The sequence below is a fragment of the Neopsephotus bourkii genome, unplaced genomic scaffold (assembly GCF_033783945.1).
Source record: "Neopsephotus bourkii isolate Nb327-2 ecotype Australia unplaced genomic scaffold, CSIRO-AGI_Nbou_v1 NB_887, whole genome shotgun sequence".
Classification (NCBI taxonomy): Eukaryota; Metazoa; Chordata; class Aves; order Psittaciformes; family Psittacidae; genus Neopsephotus; species Neopsephotus bourkii.
The window spans coordinates 3133799-3155021 of record NW_026901381.1 but is presented as its reverse complement, the minus strand read 5'-3'; the positions used below and the strand labels follow the sequence as shown (position 1 = coordinate 3155021).

At 41.3% G+C, this 21223-nt stretch overlaps 2 protein-coding genes across 2 annotated transcripts in view; one reads left to right on the top strand and one right to left on the bottom strand.

Moving 5' to 3' along the window:
- Positions 1-21223, bottom strand: part of PRKCD (protein kinase C delta) — a 186337-nt gene that overhangs the window by 50608 nt on the left and 114506 nt on the right. The window lies entirely within an intron of this gene.
- LOC133214426 (basic salivary proline-rich protein 1-like) lies at positions 12567-13783 on the top strand. Its single transcript, XM_061357333.1, has 2 exons — positions 12567-12577; positions 12919-13783. Exons 1-2 carry the CDS (start codon positions 12567-12569, stop codon positions 13781-13783), a joined length of 876 nt encoding a protein of 291 aa, XP_061213317.1.

Sequence of the window (21223 nt, the reverse complement as noted above, 5' to 3'; positions counted from 1 at the left end):
GTAGGCAAACCAAAGTCTGACAGAAACAGATAAACTTGGTTGTCTTTGCAACAGGAAAAGGCTCTAGGCAAAGTGAAGTATGGATTTTTCTGCCTTTTGGTTGGGCTATGAAGTAAACTTTCCCTGCTGGGTTATTTCTAGCACTGTTAGCACTGGATGTAACCAACAGGATAAAGTTCATCTATGATCCCGTCTTGGGCCCCATCACTGCTACCAATTCAGCCCTTTCTACTGAGCTATAAAGAATGCAATGTTTTCATCTGCACAGTTGGAACTGTTTCAAAGTCAAAGCTTACATTTTTAGTATTTGGCAACACCTGAAAATTCAGAGCCTGCCCAGAGTGCTAGTGTTGTGCTCTGAGAAGCAGAACTTCAACACGTGTATCATGTGAGAACCAGCTTAGAAGTACATTTATCAAATGCATAGTCAGAGACTACCAGCCTCTGGATTCCAGGATTCACATTAAAGGAACAGAGGCAACCAGCCTACCCCCTCTCAACATGTTTCTTGCTAGGGAAATTATCACTGACTTCAGCTGTTATCACTCAGCTGTACGAACAAACATTTTCACCACAGGTTATTTATGAATCTCATAGGTACATGATGTCATATGGCACTACACCTTTGCAGAGAAAAGAAGCAGTTGTACTGTTTGACTTTGCAGGGAAATAAAACTAACGGACACAAGGTGCAAAGTCTCTTTAGGCAACCCCTTCAGCTATCCAACTCAAGCTGAACACAAATTACGAGTGTGCTAATTCTATATAACATGGGAATGTTGAGAAAAGTTTGAGAAAAACTGCTGCAACAGCTGAAGTCATTGCACTGCATATAAATACTCAGAGGCTGAGAGGGGAGGCTTGCATCTCCCATTCTTTGATCTACAACTTGTGACTTCAAGTGGCAGCTGTACCAAACACGCACCAGCGGCTCTCCATAGCTTCCGCCTTCCCTGTTACCATGTTCCTTCTCCAACAGGAAAGGGGTCTGCCCAATGATAACCAGAATATGCCTTTGTTGCCATTTATCAAATCAGCATTCAGTAGATTTGAAAAGAGAAATCTGGTTAGGTGTGAAGATTTGCAAGCTCAGCCAATCATAACTTCAGGTAAACAGAAGGATGATATGATGCTGTTCTGGTTTTCCACAATTGCTTCCAGGGAGAAGCAGAACATGGTTCCAAGACATACTGAGCAAGAGTCTAACTGGAATCTACGGAAAGATGAAATGAACCAGAAAAGCTTTTCCAGCTTCTTTTCCGAGACAACAAACCCCTCTCCATTAGTCCACCCATTTTCTCCCCATCTTATTAACACACCTGCATGGGCACACAAGATATGAATTCTTCACATAAAACATAACTTCAAGGAAAAGGAATTTCTCAGAAATTTTACAGTACACCATAAAGTCTAAAAGAACACACAAGAAAACTCACATAATCTCAAGGCTATTTGCCCTCCCCCGAGATGCTGGCAGAGACATTTACCTCAGATTTGTTCCAGCCTTGATGCAATACTGTAACCTGTCACTTACATGGAAATTTTTCCAGTTTCCAACCAAGAACTGCTCAGGCTGTGTAGCACGCATGGCTAAGCTCAGCACGGTCAGTCTTACGATGCTGGATGAGATCTAAGGCAACTAGCCCAGCCGGACAGCTCAGCACTTGCCCTGTGTGTGATGCAGCTGGCAGCAGACTGTGCAAGATGACAACCCACAGTGGGATCCTCCAATCAGGCACTGCACTCAGGCTATTGCAATACAAAGAACAAGCAAATAACTGCAGAAAACACGATGCATTACCCACATCCTGGGCAAGCAATTTACTCAAACTACAAACTACGTGAGGGATCAAACCGAAGCAGAACAATTTTGCTGTGCAGTACAAAAGAACTCTTGCTGTCATATCTCTTCAGAGTCCTACATCGAGCTCCAGTCATTTCCCCTGCCCTACTTCCCTCTATTGCTTCATGCATTGAGCACAGATGGTAGAAAGCCACGCTATGGTATTTATACACAGGCTTTAAAAGAGATCCAAAGTATAGAAACTGATTGCAACATATAACTTCTTTGCAGCTTTGCAAATTGCCTAACAAATTACTCTGGGAGATTTAATAGTTAAGCAATTCAGTAGGGGTGTTAAGCGGAGTTTGGAAAATAAGACCCTGATCAGAAGATGATTAAGTATGCTCTTCCTCATTTACTTGCTGCAACTCCATCCACTAGAACTCCAAATAGGAGCTAAAGGACCACAGGAGTAATACCAAAAGCACGCAGACACAAACAGGCATGTTTTTAAGTTGCCTTTAACTCTTATTAGGCAGCAGGGTGTTCTTAATAACTAGAGCAAAACTAAATGCAGCTGAACAAAGATACATTCTTCCATCTTGGTCTGCCTGGGACACCTTGCTGATAGCAAATGTTTTCAATTACATGTGTCTGGCAGCCTTTTCTGTGCTTTTAAGAAAATAAAACACTAGATACGGCTTTGTTTGAAGTATCTGAATGCTCATTCCACTGCCTCACCATAGTGTCTGAGAAGTGTTAAGTGTGCAGCCTAGCTTGGAGAGCTGTTAATTCAAAACAGAGCCCTGGAACTCTTATGGTCTGCTTAAAGCAAACAAAGAAAATTTCCCTCTGTTAAGACCCACTCAAAAAAGTTTTTAGTATTAGGATCAGCTTACCCACTGGAAAGCAGCATGAAGTAGTAGTAAAAAAGTCTTATTTATAAAAAAAAAAAAAGAACCCACAAAACCAACCAACCAACAAAACAACAAAGACCAAAACCATAATACAAATAGGTAATTTTTAAAATCTAAACTAGAGATAATGCCAAAATCCTTCCACGGCCCCCAAAATAAGATTTGTTTGTCAATGGGATGAAGTGTTCTAGAGAGTAAAAAACCTTCAAGAACACTATCACATCAGGGTGTGTATCAAAAAATTCTAAGGGAATTTAGAGCCTCACTGTCTGTTGAGGTGCACAGCAATTTTTCCAGCAAATGACAAAACAGTTGTCAGTTAAATTTAAGGAACTGAAAATAAATGATTATTTTTCCTGACTTACATCACAGACGTTATTATAAAGTCTAGTAAACAAAGGGGAAAAAAAGGGGGTGGGGGGGAAGTCATTTTCTGTTTGACTGTGTCCCTTTGACAAAACTGAATACACACTTTCAGAGTATTTTTAGCTTAATAAATATTTCCATTTTAGGTCATTAGAGCCAGAGTACTACTGATAAGTAAAATCAGTTTTGTTATCAAACAGATGAAGCTCAGCTCCTTGCTGCTCTGGCAATTAATTTCCCATCATTTATTTCATGTGGACAGACAGAGTAGAAAGGCTTCCTCCTGGACATTTTCCCATCTAGAGCTCTGAATAATTTTACAAGTTTCATCTATCAATCAAGTTCAACTTTGCTCTAACAACAGCAGCAGAACTTGTATCCATCCAAGTGCAAATCAATTTATAAGCATTTAGAATGATTATGTTGACTTAAGCTTTTGTATTTAACTCCATCAATCAAAGAACAGACTCAAAGTGGAATGCCATGTATGCTTAGACAAGGGTCAGCTATGAGAAGCTGAGTCCATTTGGACACTGCAAACTGCTGAAATACAGTTATAACAATGTTAATAATTTTAACTAAATATATTTTGGCCTAGCTACATTAAATAAATATACAAGTCCTCATTTTCTTCTGACAGAAAACAGGGATTATGTGGTAAGTTAGCTATAATCACATATTACAGAAGATAAACTGCTTGCTCATCCCTAAGAAAATAATTAAAATGAAAGACTTCTTCCACTTTTTATACAGGATTAAGTATTTACCCACAATATATAAAGCACTGGAAAGTGTTGGGAAAAGCCCTACCACTGTTGTGACAGCTTGGAAAGAAAAAAAAGATTAAAAAAATTGAAATTTCATTCTTTTTAAAGTACATCAAATTATGCTCCATGATCCAAGAACGATTTTCAATCTGTCTTTTGGTTTCAGCACCAATATACATACTTGGTATAATTTTTAAGAATAGATTTAACCTAGTATCTACTGCAGTTAGAAATGCAATTTATATAATTCATACTTAAAAATATATTTGTATTCCCATAAATATACACATAATTTATGTTTTATTTATATAGTCACTAAATGCACTAATGTGTACTTCAGTTCAGCAGTACTTGGAATCTCATATGCTATTTTAATACATGATTGAAACTTAGCTGTGAATAAGATCTCCACTAACTCCATACAAGAATTGTGCATGAAAGTACTTCTCAGTCCAAATTTGGCCCTTCAAGCGAATAGGTTCTACGTTTATAACAAATATTAGGTATTTAATAATGAGTATTGAAGATTTCTTGTCAAGATCTGCTTTTCGAAAGCAGAAGGGAATGCTACAACACGTTACATTCAAAATCAAAATGCAGATCTGAGAAGCTGAATACATTGCTGCAAGAAGTTAGTAGCTCCCGGCTTCAAAGTTTTGAAATCAGGCTTACACAATGCAAAGCTCTACAGACGGAAAGAATGGCCTCACAGTTGTTAACTAGTAAGAGAATAAGGAAACAAGAAACAGAACAACACACCAAAAGTTGAGGAGATTGAAACTAAAAGCGGATTTTGGTCACAAGAGGTCCTTTGATTTGTCTTTTCCTCTAGCTAGGAGACACAACAAAGAAAACAATTCAACATAAGGAGAGACAATAAAGAGCTGTCCTCTTTTGGCTTCTCTTCACATTCCTTAAATACATACCTATACAAACTTCCAAGCAAATAATCATTTCTCTTTGCCTCAACTGCCACCCACTGGAAAAGGAAAGCAACATTAATTCTGAATTGCAATACCCTAAATAGGTCAGAAAACCAACCTGACAGATACTAGTACAGATTACATTAAAGATCTTGGATGCTTGAAAATCTTAATGGCACTGCTAGAAATAAGCAAGCTTGCAAATTAAACTGAAAAACAGAATACAGCAACGAACCACAGCTTCACTTCCCTGTTCCAGCCCCTGCCAGTGGGCATTTGGGTTGTATTGCGGAAGTTTTAGAGAGGAGCTGGAGTATGGGAGGATGAAGTGAGAATGATGGTGCTGACAAAGGTGGTGCAACAAGGACAAGATGCATTGCACAGCCTGGCAGCACGCATCGTGCTACACTGTGCTGCTCCTGCTACACTCCAGGTCTCTTATCTGTGCTCGTATGGCTGCTCTCTCCCACCTGCTCTTGCCTTATACCAGTAATCCACCAATTTTCTTGCCTAAATGTCAGCTTTGGCATTCCAGCTTTCCCTCACAGGCAACCCCCATATTCCCTTTAATGGCACATGGAGTGTCTGTGGTGCAGGAATTTGCTGTGCAGATCCAATAACTTTATCTTTTAAGTAATAAAGCAATATGGAAAGGCTTGATGAAAAAACAGTACAGACTGAAACAGAGCATTACTATCCACTTAGGTGTGTTCTAATTTTAGATAAAATAAACATATACTTACACCAAAAGTGCTTACCTATGATAGCAATATGAAGTATTTGCATGCAAAAGCATGCATATCATGCAGTGACAGCAGTATAACAGCATGTTGCACAAATGCAACAAACCTCACCCTCAACTGGAGCAGACTATCTTGCAGACATGCAATTGTAGTGATCCTGCACTTAGGCTCACCCAGGGAAGTCAGTATCACAGCTGGGACCATTGGGCAAGCAAACCTGAATGGTACAGACACATCCTGGCTTCCTGAAGAGGAAACCCACCCTCTATTAAAATGAGACCCAAAATATGGGGAGAATTAGGTTCCAGGGATCCTTCCATATTTAAGATACTCTCAAGCATATATGCAATGAAGCAAGTTTTGCCAACAGAACAGCTACTCTGCAAATTTTGATGAACTGAGAGGTATGAATTGATTGCAGATTCCCTCACTTTAAGGGTCTAAGGAAACTGGAGGGAAGGAAAAAAAGCCTAAGAACCTAACACAAGCCCTGTGGGGATTAACACATAGAGCTATAAATCCTTTGGTCCGAATCACATTTCTTCAAAAAGGCCTGTAGAAAAAAAGTTATACCAGGAAAAAATATCTGGCAATATCTCAGTCATGAAATTTTTCTCCTGCTATTGTAAAGGTGGGGAGTCTCACAGGAGAACAACTTCCCTGGACCTGCACAACAAGAGATACTTCTTTCACAGGGCAGTGGGTCAGGGCCAAGATACCTGCCAAAGTTGTAATACTGCTTCAAGCTGTATCTTCCCGCTCTCTAGTTCCCCAACACGATTTTTTCCAGACAAGTGCTGCCTATTGACCTCTGGTTTTACCTGAGCTTCCCTAACCTTTGTGCAAGGGTTGAAGGAAGTAGGTAACTGGGGGTGCTGGTGCCTCCTTCTTCCCCTGAGAGAATGGGAGAAGACATGTTCTAGTGCCAATGGCTCACTGCATTCAGATCAAACAAAAACTGGATGCATTTTAGCTCTTAAATAACAGGGAAGAATTTAGGCCCATATTAAGAAGCTCTTGCCCCTGGGATACTGCTTCTTAGATAAACCTGTCAAACAGAAATCCTGTCAGCTTCTGTCAGTTATCAAGGAACACAAGCAAATGTAGCACATGAGAGCTCCTACGACTTCCTGACAGACAAATCTGCTCTGGCTATTTGGCAATCAGCATCCCCAAGTCATTAGTAAAGAATATTTTAGTTCAGTGAAGGCCAGTCATCAGCCAACAGACACATCAGGAAACAGCCAAGCTCTTGTTGAGCAATTCACAGCTCAGCACGAACACAGCGTCAACAGACTAGCACACTGGATATGAAGAAATGCAAGCATCCTTGTTCAGTGACTGCAGGAACCAGACTATTGGAAAAAAAAAAAGTTTCTTTAAAAAAACCCAAACCAGTTATCTACCAATACTGAAAGTGTCTATAACCAAATCTACTCCTTCACGTGCAGAGGTACTTGTATGACTGAAGGGTTCAGATACAGGTTTTATTTCATCTATAAAAGGAACAGTTTGTTATCAAGATGAAAGATCCTGGCAGCCCCTACTTGATTTAAGACAGCCATCTGTTCTCTCTCTCACAGGGATATATATTAAATACATTTTTTAAAATAAGCAAGAATAAATCTTACTTTTCCAGTAAAATATGCTGACACACAACTGTGTTCTTTAGCAACTTAAGTATTTTCTTCAGTTCGACAGGCACTAACAAAATCAAAAAGGTACAAAACACTCATTTGGGTTACAGTCATGCCAGCAAAATGCAGCCACCCAACAGCACTACAAAACCTATCACAAAAATCTCAAGATAACATGCAGGACAGTCAGTGTCATGTTTCAAACATGAGAGTCTTTCAAAGTTGTTGCTCTATGTATATTTATCTTAATTTTCCTTGAGAATACAGGTTAAGAGCATATAACAGGCCCTAGTTACTACTGGCTGGACTGTATCTTCCTACCAAATTTTCACAGAGAGGGCATTTTGAAAAGGAGGGACTGTTTCTTTTAAGAAAGAAATACAAGATTCCTCTTTTGTTCAAACAAGAATCAAATACAGTCTCCTCCTAGAAAAGCATAGTTCAGCCATAGCTTAGCTACACTGCCTTTGTACTCACTGGGGAATTTCCCAGAAAAAGGCAGGCTGCAGAAGCCAAGCTTAACCTCGAGTTTGGCTGCTAGGCATTTCTAATCATCTTTTCCAATATTTGTCTACATGTTCAAGTATCTAAATCTTGAGAAATCTGGTTATAAGTTAAAGAAAAAAAATCTTTAACATCAGAAAGAAAAATCTGGTTATCACAACCAAAAATCCTTCTTCCCTTCAGCTGTTCCTCATATAGAATATTGACACATTTGATGGACTGAAGTAAATTAGGCGTTACTGGTATGCTGAGAAGCAAAGTGGTACTGACAAACACTTGGATTTCTTTAGTTCCTTAAGCAGAAAAAACATGGCAAAGCTTAATCTTCACTTCCTCAAGAAACCAGAGAATATAATAAAGAATCAATTATACAAAGAAATAGTAATAGCATATAAATACGTATTAAATAATAAAAATGTGTTGATAAGAGGAATAAAAAAAAATCAAACACACAAAGTAACTTGAGACTTGAGTACTAAAAAAATATTGTTTTCTTTCTTTACCATCTCATCATTTGTCACACAACAAACAACTAGGCCTAGGCTTTCAGTTCCAAATCAGAAGCATGCACGACTTCATAGCACACGGGTGGGAAAAAAAAGCCGAGGCTGAAGTTTAGATTTACTGCATATGTTTCAAGATACACTGTATTTATAGCACATAGCCAGGATTAAACCAAATCTATAAATACTTAAATCATTTATGAGACTGCAAAAGACTAAGCATAACACAAACCAAAACCACGCATGTACAAACATACACGCTATTTTAGAGGTTTTCAGTCACCCAGGAGATGAGAAACAAGACACTGATTCAGACAACTGCTCCGAGCCCAGTGAGGCAGAAGGGACTTCAGCCCACACGCACCTCTTCAGAAAACAGAGGGGCACCCTTAGTAAGCTGTTTGGGAAGAGCTTGTTTTAATAGGGTCTCTTTGCCACAGACACATAAAATACCTACTGCAGTGACACCCTGACCTATTAAGCAGTCTTCCAGGAGCTAATGGAAGCAATGCCACTCTCACTCCAAATGGGTAAAATCAAAAACACCTGGATACATTTCAACCAAACGAGACCATAGTTTGCTCACAGCTCTAAGGAAAAGTACTAGGAATAGGAGGATAGGAATATAGATTGCATATTTGTTTTGTTCTCAAAAGTAGCGCTTTGGCATTAAAAGTAATCTTGGTTCAGGGGCATACAGAGAGGTGCTGTTTTGTTGTGGTTTTTCTTAACAAGTTTGATGATTGGCTGATCAAATGGGAGGAGATGAGAAGCACACACACCCTCCTCCCTTAGCAGCCAGGCAAGTATCATACAAGGCTTAAAAGCTTAATGTGCATCAGTTTCACGAAGTTCTCTGTGATGGTTACTCTCAGACTTTACAGATCATGATTATTATCATATGAATACCAACTATGCTTAAATGTCCTTCAATAGTTTTGCAGATAGTGCATTACACTCAATGGCAAAGAAACTACAAGGAAGCTCATTAATTTCAGTAAGAGGAAAGATTTCTGTGGTTTTATGCACTTTCTTAGCTTGAAAAATACTTTTAAAGAGCTGATTTTATGGCCCACTTCTTTGATTTGCAGCTACTGATATACATCTGTGCTGCATCACTTACATCTAACTAAAAAGTTAGAAATTGCCAAATCTATTGTCAATCAGAAAGGAGCAATAGCCAATTTAATAGCTTCAAAACATATCATCATGGATATCAGGACACTTTTCTGCCACTGAAAGGCAGACATTATGTTTCACTTGCATACACTTTAACTTAAAAAAAGCCAACATGAAATAATCTGAAACACACAGAACACACATCAGATTTCCATTCTCGGTATCAGTATTTCTTGTAATAACAGAATTTAGTCTAGATCAGACCAGAAATGAATCTCTTGCCAAGGACAGGTTTATGAGGTCCCCAGCACTCCTGTGCCAGTTCTCTCATTTCTCTGCCTTTCCTGGTGTCTCTGGTAACAGAAGCAGCATACTGGTGCAGCTTCCACTCATAAAGACACTATGCTTAATCTAGGTGGCCCTATAGAGCTAGAGTCAGTACATTACAAACACCATAAAAAGCTAACATGGTAGCTCTGGCTTAGAGAAGTAATGCATCTTAAAGAATGTGTAAAAACTCTTACAGGTAGGAACAGCTGCTTTTAAATGAGTACACAATACAAGCCATTCCAGCATTATTTTACCAAGGCTGTAAAGAGCTCTCCCAGGCTCATCTCTGTTAATTGCATCTTTGCAAAGCACAGCCAAGCAGATGCAGAATGATTACTTTTAAGTGCTACTCAAATAGCTCTGAATGGGCACAGGTAGCTTTCCCCCTTTCCCTGTTCCTCCTTGCTGCTCTTCGACTTCACATACAGCTCTAAAGAACCAAGCTCTCCACTCAGATTATGCAGATAAAGGAAGATTCAAAGAAAGATGATGAGGTTTGTCATAAGCAAGGAAAACAGTTACTGGAACTAGCTGGTTTGATGCTTTTTGGCAGCTTTTGGACAGAGCCTCATAACTTGTGATGAGGAGAGGCTGCATTTAATGCAAGGATAATTTCAGAGTAAAAATCACATAACCTTTCTCATCAGTGGATGATTAATAGAGGAATTCTGCTCCTAATGAAGTCAGCCAGCCCCCAGACTCTTCTGGTATACCCCTTCTTGTCATCTTTCACATTCAGCTCTGACTCATCTGCAACAAACATTTCAGTCCCTGGCCTATTCCATTTTAACGCCATTCTTTTTACAGTAGGTTAAGTACATACTTCATAAATGCAATTAAGTCGATGGTGGACTATAGATACATAACATATTTGAACTGCATCATGAAGAGACACGCCTGAGTTAGCTTTAGGGAACTTAAATACCAGCATCAATGAACGCAATACAGGCACATACCTCAGCACTGGCTAACACCTGTAAAGTACTTATATTTTACAGTCCACACTGAGGCATGTGCTGGTTAGCTGGACTGAACTTCGATACATCACAACGTGCTACAGTCCCACCTCCAGGCACAGTGCTGCTGCAGAGTGAGAGGTGATGAAGGTGCTCCTCTTTCTGGGAGCATCAGCCAGAGCTGTGCTCCAGCCACAGAAGGGGAACACATCCACAGTGCAGAAGGTCTGTGTCTCTGCACAGAGACAGGGTGACAGGGAAGTCCTTCAGATGGAAACAAGGATTGATGGTTACTATTAGGCCCTGAAGTACTCAATTTGACATGAACTATAACCAAAATGACCGTGGCTTTTAGACATCAAAATGGACTCGGAGGCCTGAAAGCTTCTATGCATTTCCCAGTTATTTGCATATAATACCATCTTTCCAGGTTTTCTTGCTATTTCCTTGATCTACATAGCATCAAATAGCCAAGTTGTCTTTGAGATATTATTTTAAAGATTTCTCTTTAACAAAAGTAACTACAATATTTCGTAAGTGCTCTAGTTTAAAAACTGTTCCTAGTTAAACAAAAAGTCCTTCTTCACAAGGTATCTTTTCAACTATATTTAACACTGATACAGAGAATGGAAATCTGATGTGTTTATCTGTGTGTTACAGATTATTTGATCTGATTTGATTAAAAAGTCAAAATTATGATAGTATTTCACTGCTCCATTCAATAAGAAAATTATGACCCTAGTGTATAATTATGCCTAATGCAAAGGTGGATTATAATTCATGACATACAAAATGGAAAAAAGCTTGAGAATGAGCTTTTGTCTGGTGAGAATACGAGCATCTTCCTGATCAATTATCTCATGCACATTCAACCAAACAGAACTGCCTCACAGCATACTCATTAACCACATGTACGTCACAGCTGTGTAACAGAACATAGTTTTCTATAGGTTTGTACCAGTCACTGAGTGGCAGCAATTCCTTCATACCTGAATCTGAGTTATGAGACGTAGGATGAAAGTTTCAAAGTATTGCTAACTCTTAGCTCTTTTACGTTACCTCTAATTTTTTTTTATGTTTAGCATTCCATACAACCATAAAAATAATTCCTAGTGAAATACCTTGCTATGTGTTTCCATTTTTAGACTGCCAAAGTCTCAAAAGTTATGTAGCTTATTCTGATAATCATATAAAAAAAAAAAGTCTAAATCTATGTTTTGCAGTCTTTTTTGTTTCTTTCCAGTATTTGAACGCTCAATCATGGGATGACTGAAATCTACCAGTCCAAAGACAAATATCTTATTTTTTAATACAGTCATTTTCAGTAACTAAACTAAATTGGAAAGGCTGCATATACACATCTTGAAAAACATGCTTATGAATTATTGCTTAACCACTTAATAAGCATTTCCTAGCATCTTGTTCAGAAAGCTGTATTGGTTAGAGCTGGTTATAGCTTCCTATTTGATCAGTACAACGGTGCATGGCATTATTAGACAGATGGAAAGCCAAGAGGTTATTTGCTGGCTTATTAGTTCATGGACTAATGACTGTACTAGGCCTAGGCCCAAATAAGATTTAAAAGAAATTGCTCACAAGTCCATGTAGAATTTTGACACCGACCATACGTAGAAATGTTAAATGTTGTAATCCAGGCTTTAAAGAAGTCTCTAAAACTAGGAAACGATCTAGCATGAGAACTGATTATAACCACACCTGTCTTCACTGCAGATTCAGTTCTGTCCTTGCAAGCATCCAAGTGCCAAGAGATGGGATACAGGGCAGTATCACCCTTGTGCATAAATCTCCTGCAAGAGCTCCAAGGTCCAGACCGACACACTGGTCTGCACTGCTTGAACAAACTAGAAGTGAAGCGGTGCAACAGTCAGAGCACACAAGTAAACAGATGTCAGATGTAACCACAGAACGCCATAATTCAATTATTCTAATATTTCATACCCTAATGCAAATGCGGAATTCTCTAGCGGTGACCTGAAAACTGTTTTGTTTTTTAAGAGATGCACGCCTGGTATGTACACAAAAGCAACAGGCACTCCTGCCCCTTCATTTAGTATTGTCTGTCGCCATTCAGCTGGAAACGTGACCACTTTAAAAAAGACCTGATCCAAAGCCTCTGCCGTGCGGGGGACTGCAAGAGTACCAACGCCGCTGGGCGGAAATTAACAAGACCGAAGAAGTTGGTGCTATCAGACTTGGCGTTTCTGCTATAAGGAAACTCCGTGTTTCTGTGAAGCACTGCAGGGACCTCGCTACCTCCTCGCCCGGGGCACAACCAGCCCCCTCCCACTGAGGCTCCCGCCGTGCCCGCCCGTTCCCCGCCCGGGGGCTGACAGACTTTCTCGGCTCAAGGTCGCCCTTCCCCGGGGAGCGAACGAGCCAGCCCCATCCCCGAACTCGGCGGCGGGGAGGTTCCGGCGGACAAAGTCCGAGTCCGGGCCGGCCCGCGGGGCTCCCACCGCAGCCCCCCGCCCCGGGGAGCGGACACCAACATGGAGGCACGCCTGAGGAGGAAGCCCCGCAGCAGCCGGCGCCCCGCAGCCGGAGCAGCCCCACCGCCTCCCGCCCCGCAACCCCAAGGGAGCCGCTGCCCCCCGCCCGCCCCTCAGGGCCGCCTCGCCAGGACACAGACCAGAGCGGTGGGCTGAGTTCGGCCACCACCCCTCTCTCCACCAAGAGTCCCACGGAAAGCGCCGGGCCGGAGGGAGCTGGAGCCCGTGTCGCTTCCTCATTCACCCAGCGCCAGGCGGGGCAGGAACTGCCGAGCAGAGAGAGACCCGCACCAGGGGCAGGTACCAGCACTCACCCACGTCCAAGAAGACCTCGGGGACCGCTGCCACGCCGAGTTCCGAGCTCCGTCCCAGGAAAAAGAGTGACTGAAGCAAGGCGGGAGAGAGCCCGCAGGCTCCCTCCGCCACGGCCCGGCCCGGCGCTCCCCGCCCCGTACTCCCGCTCCGCCCACGGGGCGCAGCTGCGGGCCGCGCTCACCTGCTGCTGCCGCCGCCGCACCACCGGCCCCGCCCCGGAGGCGCTGAGGGAGGCGGCAGCGTCGCCCGCTCCCCCTTCTTTTTGCTCCCTGTCTTGTTGGAGGCGGTCGCTCTTGGGAGAGGCTGAGACCTTGCGTCTGCGGCCCCGCGGAGGGCCCCGGGCTGGCCGGGCGCCCACGCCGGGTACCTTGGTTCGGCCGAAGGGCCCCGCCACTCCCTGGCGCGGTTGAGCGGGGGAGGCTGCGGCCGGAGCGGTGTGAGTGCCGCGTTTGAGACGAGGAAATGAGTTTTGGTTTTTTTAGTGTTGTGGGTTTTAGGTTTTTTTTTGGTCGCCGAGACTCGAGGAGCACTGGTTTGAGGAGCCGCAACTCGTCCGGTGAGCGTCAGTGTGTGCTCCCGCGTGGTGGGGAGCGACACCGAGGTTGCCTCGCGCTTTTGCCGTGCTCTCTCTTCCAGGTTTTTATTTGGAGTGTTATTTGCTGGTTTAAAAGCCATGGATGTAGTTTTAATAACGGGGCAAATCTGGGTAGGCTGTAGTTCTGTGAGCACAGGTGTTACCTCAGTGATTTATCTCAGGAGCGGCCTGTGCTGGCACGCCCGAAGCCAGAGCCCTCCAAAGGCCTTTCACGTCCCGGCCAGGCCTTTTCCCCAGCCTGTTCTCATCTCCAGCTAATGAGACTTTCCTTCAAGCCTTTGGTGCTGCAATCACCAGTGTTAAAGAAGGTGTTTCAGGGATGGGTGGCAGCACAGGAATGTGTGAAGTGTAAGAAGCAGAGAAAACACCGTCGTGTTCCTGTAGGAATCCAAGGCAGATCTTTGTCATCATTCGTAACTCATACAGGCCAGGTGTAATTGCTCTCCTGCTTTCTGCTTAAATGATCTCATTCTGCAACCTGTGGGGAAACTCCCGGTGTTTTTTCATGACCCTGTGGTGACTGCGGGTGTTTCTCCAGGCAGGTACCAGATCATTGCCAGCAGCTGTGGCCCAGCTGCTGCACGGCTTCAGAGTCATCTCCAAAGAGGCAAATTCCATCTGTTAGGTGGTCAGGCTCTTTCCACAGTATTTCATTTGGTATCTATGAGGTTAGTGTGGCAGTGTCTCAGTTTTTGTGTCTGACATCGAAACTGAAAGGCTGTAACACACACAAAATCATTCCTGTTAATAGCCTTTATATATATATATATATGTAAAGAGTTTAATTTGAAGAAACTTATTTTAATGCAAAATTACTGTAGACCTGAGAGATCTAGTGCATGTAGTGATCACTGTTTGGGTGAAAGCAGTGGAGCAGAGTCATCTTGGGTTATTTTGGGTTTAGTTCTGCTGCAAATTAAACTAGTATTGGGTACAGATACGGGTCTTTACGCATTTTTAAGTGTAATTAAAGGAAAATATTTTTCTCGTTTGGATCTGGTTATCATCCCTTTGGCTATAATACTATAATAAATTGCATGAGAAGACTCATTTAAAATTACGTAGATTGTTGTTACACTGAAATCTGAGGAACGTTATATGCATGAGCAATTCATGACCATTGTGTTATAAAAACAAAACTAAAGCTAGTTTGCGTGAGAGGGGAAAAGCAGAAGTTAACTGTGGCCAAGCAGTTTTCCTTATTTCAGTACTTCCAGTGAAGTCTAGCAAAACAGAAAGTGCTTTAAAATGTGTTTTATTTAGTTTCATGTTCTTTGGGTATTTAATGTAAGTGGTCAGAAAGAGTCCATTTTGGTTTGTGACTTTACCATATAATGCTGCAGCAAGCCATTTGTTAACTACTGCTGCATTTCAGTTATTTAGGGAATCGCTTTAGTGCAAGCCTTTTGAAACAAATAGTCTTTTTTTCTTTGAACTGTGGAAGATTTTGCAAGGTCTAAGGAGATTTGCATTTTATGTCTTTGTTTAATCAGCTGATGGGTTTGAGTTGAATTAGGACCGAGTAAATATGTAAAAATTTGATCCACAAAATGGAGAATCTTCTCAACTAATAGAGGAGCGTGGCTTTAGAGATTTGAGGTGTTCCCTGGTACTGAGACTTTCTTGCTAACTGATTATCCTCTAATTTTGCTTTTAAAACTCAGCAGTGCAAAGTGTGTGGTAATGCGCTTACAGTTGGAGATTGTCTTTCATCAGAGTAGATTCTAATGCAGCTCAAAGCTTTATTAACACGTTTTACAGGCAGTGGAGTTGCAAACGGGAGGAAAATGGGTTCTTATTGAACAGCTTTTAACAGTGCTCTATGTCAGCTTCTAGGTAAGTGATAAGGCGTGCTGGATTTCATTGAGATTACAGCATAACTGTTGGAAAATAAAAGGTCAGTCACAAAAACAGGGATGAGGAAAGGCATAGGGCCACAGACATATGGGTATTACTGTCTGTGATCCATATTTCTGAAATGTGCCTTTAGATATTTTGTTTTAAACAATTTGAGACTGTTTTCTTTTTAGTTTTTAGATTTTTGGGTAGCTGAGCAGATAGTCCGTTACCTCCCAAACCAACAGTAAAGCACAGCTTTGGTACAGGAAAGCTTTCAGATGGAGATAAGCTACTAGGGCCTTCTGCAGCTGGATTTTTCTTTTGGACTTTTCAATGCAGGAAGCCCTCCTTTGCCTGGGGCACTTGATTTTTGCATATGATATGCTGATGGTAGGGGGTGATGTGACTTTGAGCCCTTTCATGTGTATAGGGTAAAAAAAAAAAATAGACAAGAGAGAAAACTTTCTGCATCAACTCTAAGTGAAAAATTTGTAGTGGAAGTTAAGAACTTGTTCCCTGAAGATGTCAGAGCTAGATGATACAAAACATGTTTCCAAAAGTGTGTAATCACCTTTTGTGAGCTGAACCACTACAGCTACAGTGCCTGCTACCTCGAGCAAGCAGCCCTGGTTTTCATTCTGATGGCAGATACTTGATTTATACCAGGATGATTACTTATGCAGAAGTGTCATTTCAGAACTGAAAACAATTGTGGCGGTTATGGCTAAGTTCTTTTTCACAGCCTTGCTCTATAACAGGACTTCATTGGTCTCTTTCCCAAGCCTAACAACCAAATGCTTGTTCTCATTTCCTCTTTTCTGAGCATAGTTGGGGTGTGAAGAGTCTGGTGGTGATGGGAGTTTCCACCCATTACCTTCTATGCGGGTCTGTGGTCTACTGTGTAGATTCACTTTTTGAAGTGTTATGAGCATTATGTGTTGTTCTTTATTCAGCTTTTCCTAAAGTTGTGTTAAAAGGCTTGTATTCTCTATAATGCTTTTCTCCTCCAATTTTTCATACTTTTCTCTTTGAGGGACATGAGGTCCTTATGGGTTAGTAATGACATAAATATGAATTTGGTCACAAGAAGGTCCAGCTGTCATATACATTTGGACTGATGTCTAAGTGAAAGAGAAATTAGCCTTTCTTTTCTGAAGTCTTGCAACTTTAGAGATTGTTTTGATAATGATATAAATTAATTTCTGCTGCTTATGTTTGCAATTTTTTTTTGACTAAGGAAGGGTTTGTTCTTTGTATTAGTCACCAGGCCATTTATTGTGACTTGCAGTTGAGTTGGTCTTTCCTCCTTTTCAGGATTTGCTTCTGTGCATGTTGCAAGTGAGCAAGCTGCTGTGCCTGCACAGAGCTGTAACTGGGTCAGGAAGACTATCTGCAGGTGAGACACTGTGGTTAGGCATTACATCTAGGATGAGCTATCATATCTCTTTAAATGTATTGTGTTTTAGAACTTGCAGTTGCATAATGTTCAGTGCTTAATAGAGTTTAAGTAAAAATGATGGATTTATTTTGTTTTTCCTGATGGATGAGATGTAGAAGTTAGTCAACAATTTGGGGGAAGATTCTGATGTCAGATGTGAGCATTTGAATTTCTACATATTTGTGTAAGCAACTTAACTGCAGAGTGGTTTTTGTTATCAGATGTAAGCTTTAAGAATTTGAGATTAAAACTGAGATATGTTTTGTGTCCCAGCCATTCTGCAGTTTTACTCATCTGAAGGAACTTTTATATATGATTCACTTATAAACCAGGTAAGAAAATATTTTCCTGACAGTTTTGCTGACGCACCTGCCTATTGCACATTGCAATTTCTTCTGATGTTTGATGCTTTTAAAGCCTTACTCCCTTGACAAAGTAATTACATTAGTATCTTGGGCACTTTTCCCTCTTTCTTAAATGAAATATATTTTGCATGTTTGTATGGAAAATTTGCAAATGTAATCTTGGAGTTCCTAAAAGATTGAAAATCTGGACTATGTATAAAAAGAACCCCAAAATCTCCCCAGGTCTTAAAAATAGTCCCCTGCTGCCTTCCTTTGTTGAGGCTGGGAGACAGTTTTCTGCATTTTGAACATTTGAGACTGTAGTAGTCTTAGTTTCATCCACGTTTTTCAGAAGAATTAAAAAAAAAAAATATCATAGAATCACAGGTTGGGTTAGGTTGGAAGGGACCTTAAAGCTCCTCCAGTTCCAACCCCCTGCCACAGGGGGGGACACCTTCCACTAGATCGGGTTGCGCCAAGCCCCACGAAACCTGGCCTTGGTCACTGCCAGGGGTGGGGCAGCCACAGCTTCTTTGGACAGCCTGTGCCAGTGCCTGACTGCCCTCACAAGGAAGAGCTTCTGCCTAATATCTAATCTAAATGTACCCAGCATAAGGTTAGCTTTTTGGGCTGCAAGCTCATATTGCCAAGTCATGCTGAGGTTCTCCTCAGCTAACTAACACACACACACACACACAGTCCTGCTCAGGGCTTTTCTCAATCCATTCTCTGCCCAGCTTGTATTTGTGTTTGCCCAGATGCAGGTGCAGGACCTTGCACTTGGTCTTGTTGAATTTCATGAGATTTGCATGGTGCATTCAACATGTCAGAGGAAAGGGATAGCATCCAGAGGGACCTTGAAGGCTTGAGAGGTGGGCCTGTGCAAACCTCATGAAGTTCAACAAGGCCAAGTGCAAGGTCCCATATTTTATGGTGTTTACTGCACGCACACGCTTACTTTGGGTTTCAACATGTTAGCTGTCAGTGTTGATTGTGAGCAATGTAAGTGTTCTACTTCCCCTTATGATAGCTTTACTTTGCAAGGTTAATATGATGGTAGAACGAGGAAGTGCAATTGATGCAATTTTCTTGCTCAGCACAGTTCTAGTCATAGTTGGTTTTACATCCCTGTTAGTATTGGAGAAAACTGCTATGAAAGAATGTAAATTTTTGATTTCTTAGTTTGTTTTTGAGCTCTCTTTTGAAACAATTCCATGTGATATTTGGTGTTCATGTAAACTGCAGGAGATTGAGATTCTATTCCTGCATAGAATAGAGGCACCGCAGAGGGAGACAATTCATAGTTCTGTGCCCTGGCTTGGACAAGGGGGAGTGATGGTTAGGGGTTGGGTTTTTTCTGAAATATTTTGATTTGCAGCTGAAGTTGTCTCATCAGTCAGTAAGAACAAGGTGGAGACCATCAAGTCAACAAATTTAGGCCATCACATGATTTGAGCTGGCAGTACTTTATGCTTTTGCTGCTCAGCTGAGAGAAATGAATAATCTCAGCAACTACCATGCAATCACCTGAGGCATGCAAATCTGCTGAATATGGCTTTTGCTTTAAAGGTGAAGTTTCAGGGGTGTCAGGTATTAAGAGCTCCAAGATTCAGGAAATTACCAGATGATAGTATTTGATGAAATTGTAAGACGTTAGGATAATGCACATAGGTTTTGTTTTGATTTTAACCCTCTCTCATTTATGGATGTTTCCAAGGACTACACTTGTGCTGTGTTCACTGTGAATCTTGGAGCATTAGAACAGGCTGTTAAGGCCTGCTGCTCTGTCACTCACAGTGGCAGCAAGGTATGGCTCTTGGGCAAGAACATGTGAGTGTGGCTCTGCCTCATGTGCTTTAGGCCAGACTCTGCTGCTGACAGTGGGCAGCTGGAAGAGGAAGGACTGCTCTGTCCTGCACTCTCTGCAGTGAGTGAGAGAGCTGTAGAACCTGTCCCCCGTGCCCCTGGGACAAAGGGCTAGTGTTATTTTTCAGATTATTGTCAGAAGTGATTAATGAAAGTTTTTGGGTTTTGTTGTGTTTTTTTGTGTAAATTGTTATCCAGAAATGCAAACTGCAGTGGTGTTAGTGTGTGTATGGCAGGGGTTTGTCTGCTTAACATGCTTGAGTTATACTATCAGACTGTGCAAACAATAACATGGATCAGTCCCACACTGTGACTGGAACAAGGCTTTCTTTGCAGAAAGGAAAATATGGCCTATTGTGACCTGGTGTGAGGATATGGGATCCTGAATCCTGCTTTCACTGGTCAGCTGTGCAGTTTTAAAGCATAGTTTGACTATGGCTAATGAACAGCTTTTGGCAGCTAGTGCTACTAACATTTAATTCTCAAGTATTAATTCTTTTTTACTTAGGCTGTATGTTTTGGTATTTTTCCTTGTTAAAGTTATGACTGATAATTTAGGGGTTTTGTCTTCCAGGCTGTCCATCTTAATAGTCTACTTGGCTGTACTCAGGCATTTATTAGTTAGACCATTTTTGTGTTATGATAGTCATTTAGTAGGATCTATTTTTATTGGTACAGCATGTGCTGCTGTCAGAAGCTGAGCACAGTATCAGTGAAAGAAGTTAATATACAAAATAAATCCCAGTAAAACTTTAAAATGAAAGCAAACATCAATAATGAAACTACAGACTGTGTGTATTTTCACAGGAGGAGGCTGAAGATTGATGTCACCCGCCCCAGGCATGTCACAGTTTTGTTGACCCACACAGGGAGAATTTGGTGTAGTTAATGTCTGGAGTCATGGCACAGATGTTGAGTCATGCAGCCTGAGATGTCGACATGATTCTCTTCCCCACATTATATAGTGGCTAGAGAGAGTGTTTGGTGGAGATAGTTTTTCTGCATTCCACTCACCAAACTCCTATTACACGTGCTTGGTTACTGCTGTTTGTTGGTAGCAGGGTGAAGGTCAGGCTTTTACATGGCCGTTTAAAATACGGTAAAATAATAAAGCCACTGAGAATATTTGGTTTTTAGTAACAGAGTAAAAATCCATTCTCTCCCTAGGAACTTAACTGTTATAAAAATAAATTGAGGCTGCTGGCAGCAGAATTAAAGAGGAAAAGCCCATCTGCAGCAAACCTACTTTGCAAACATGTTTCTGAAGATAGGTTCTATTGTTAGAGGTACTAGAGCCAGTATTCCAGACATACTTCCTGAATGCGTTTTGCTGCATGTCTGACCTCTTTGCAGCCGGGGCATTGGTGTAACTCAGCAGTCTGTTAAATCTCTTGTCAAAATGTTAATTTTCGGGGTGTTATTCAAAAGAGACTGTAGATTTGCTGCTTTTTGATGCAAGCATGGTATCTTGTGTTTGTTGAATCCTGATGTATAGCCTTCCTCTTCTGCACTTTGGAAGTGTTTATGGAGTCACACCCATATTTCTGATTAGTGTTGATTTGACCCTATATGTGTTTGAAGGTAATGCCACTTGGAAATGTTTTTAAGTATATGCAATTTCAAGTCAGTTGGTCTGTGATCCCTTTTATTTTTGTAAAGTAATTATTTTATGCATAATTATTTTTATTTGCATAATGTATTATTCAGTATTTTATTGTTTACATATTTTGACACCATACAGAGTTCACAGAATGGTTTGTGTTGGTAC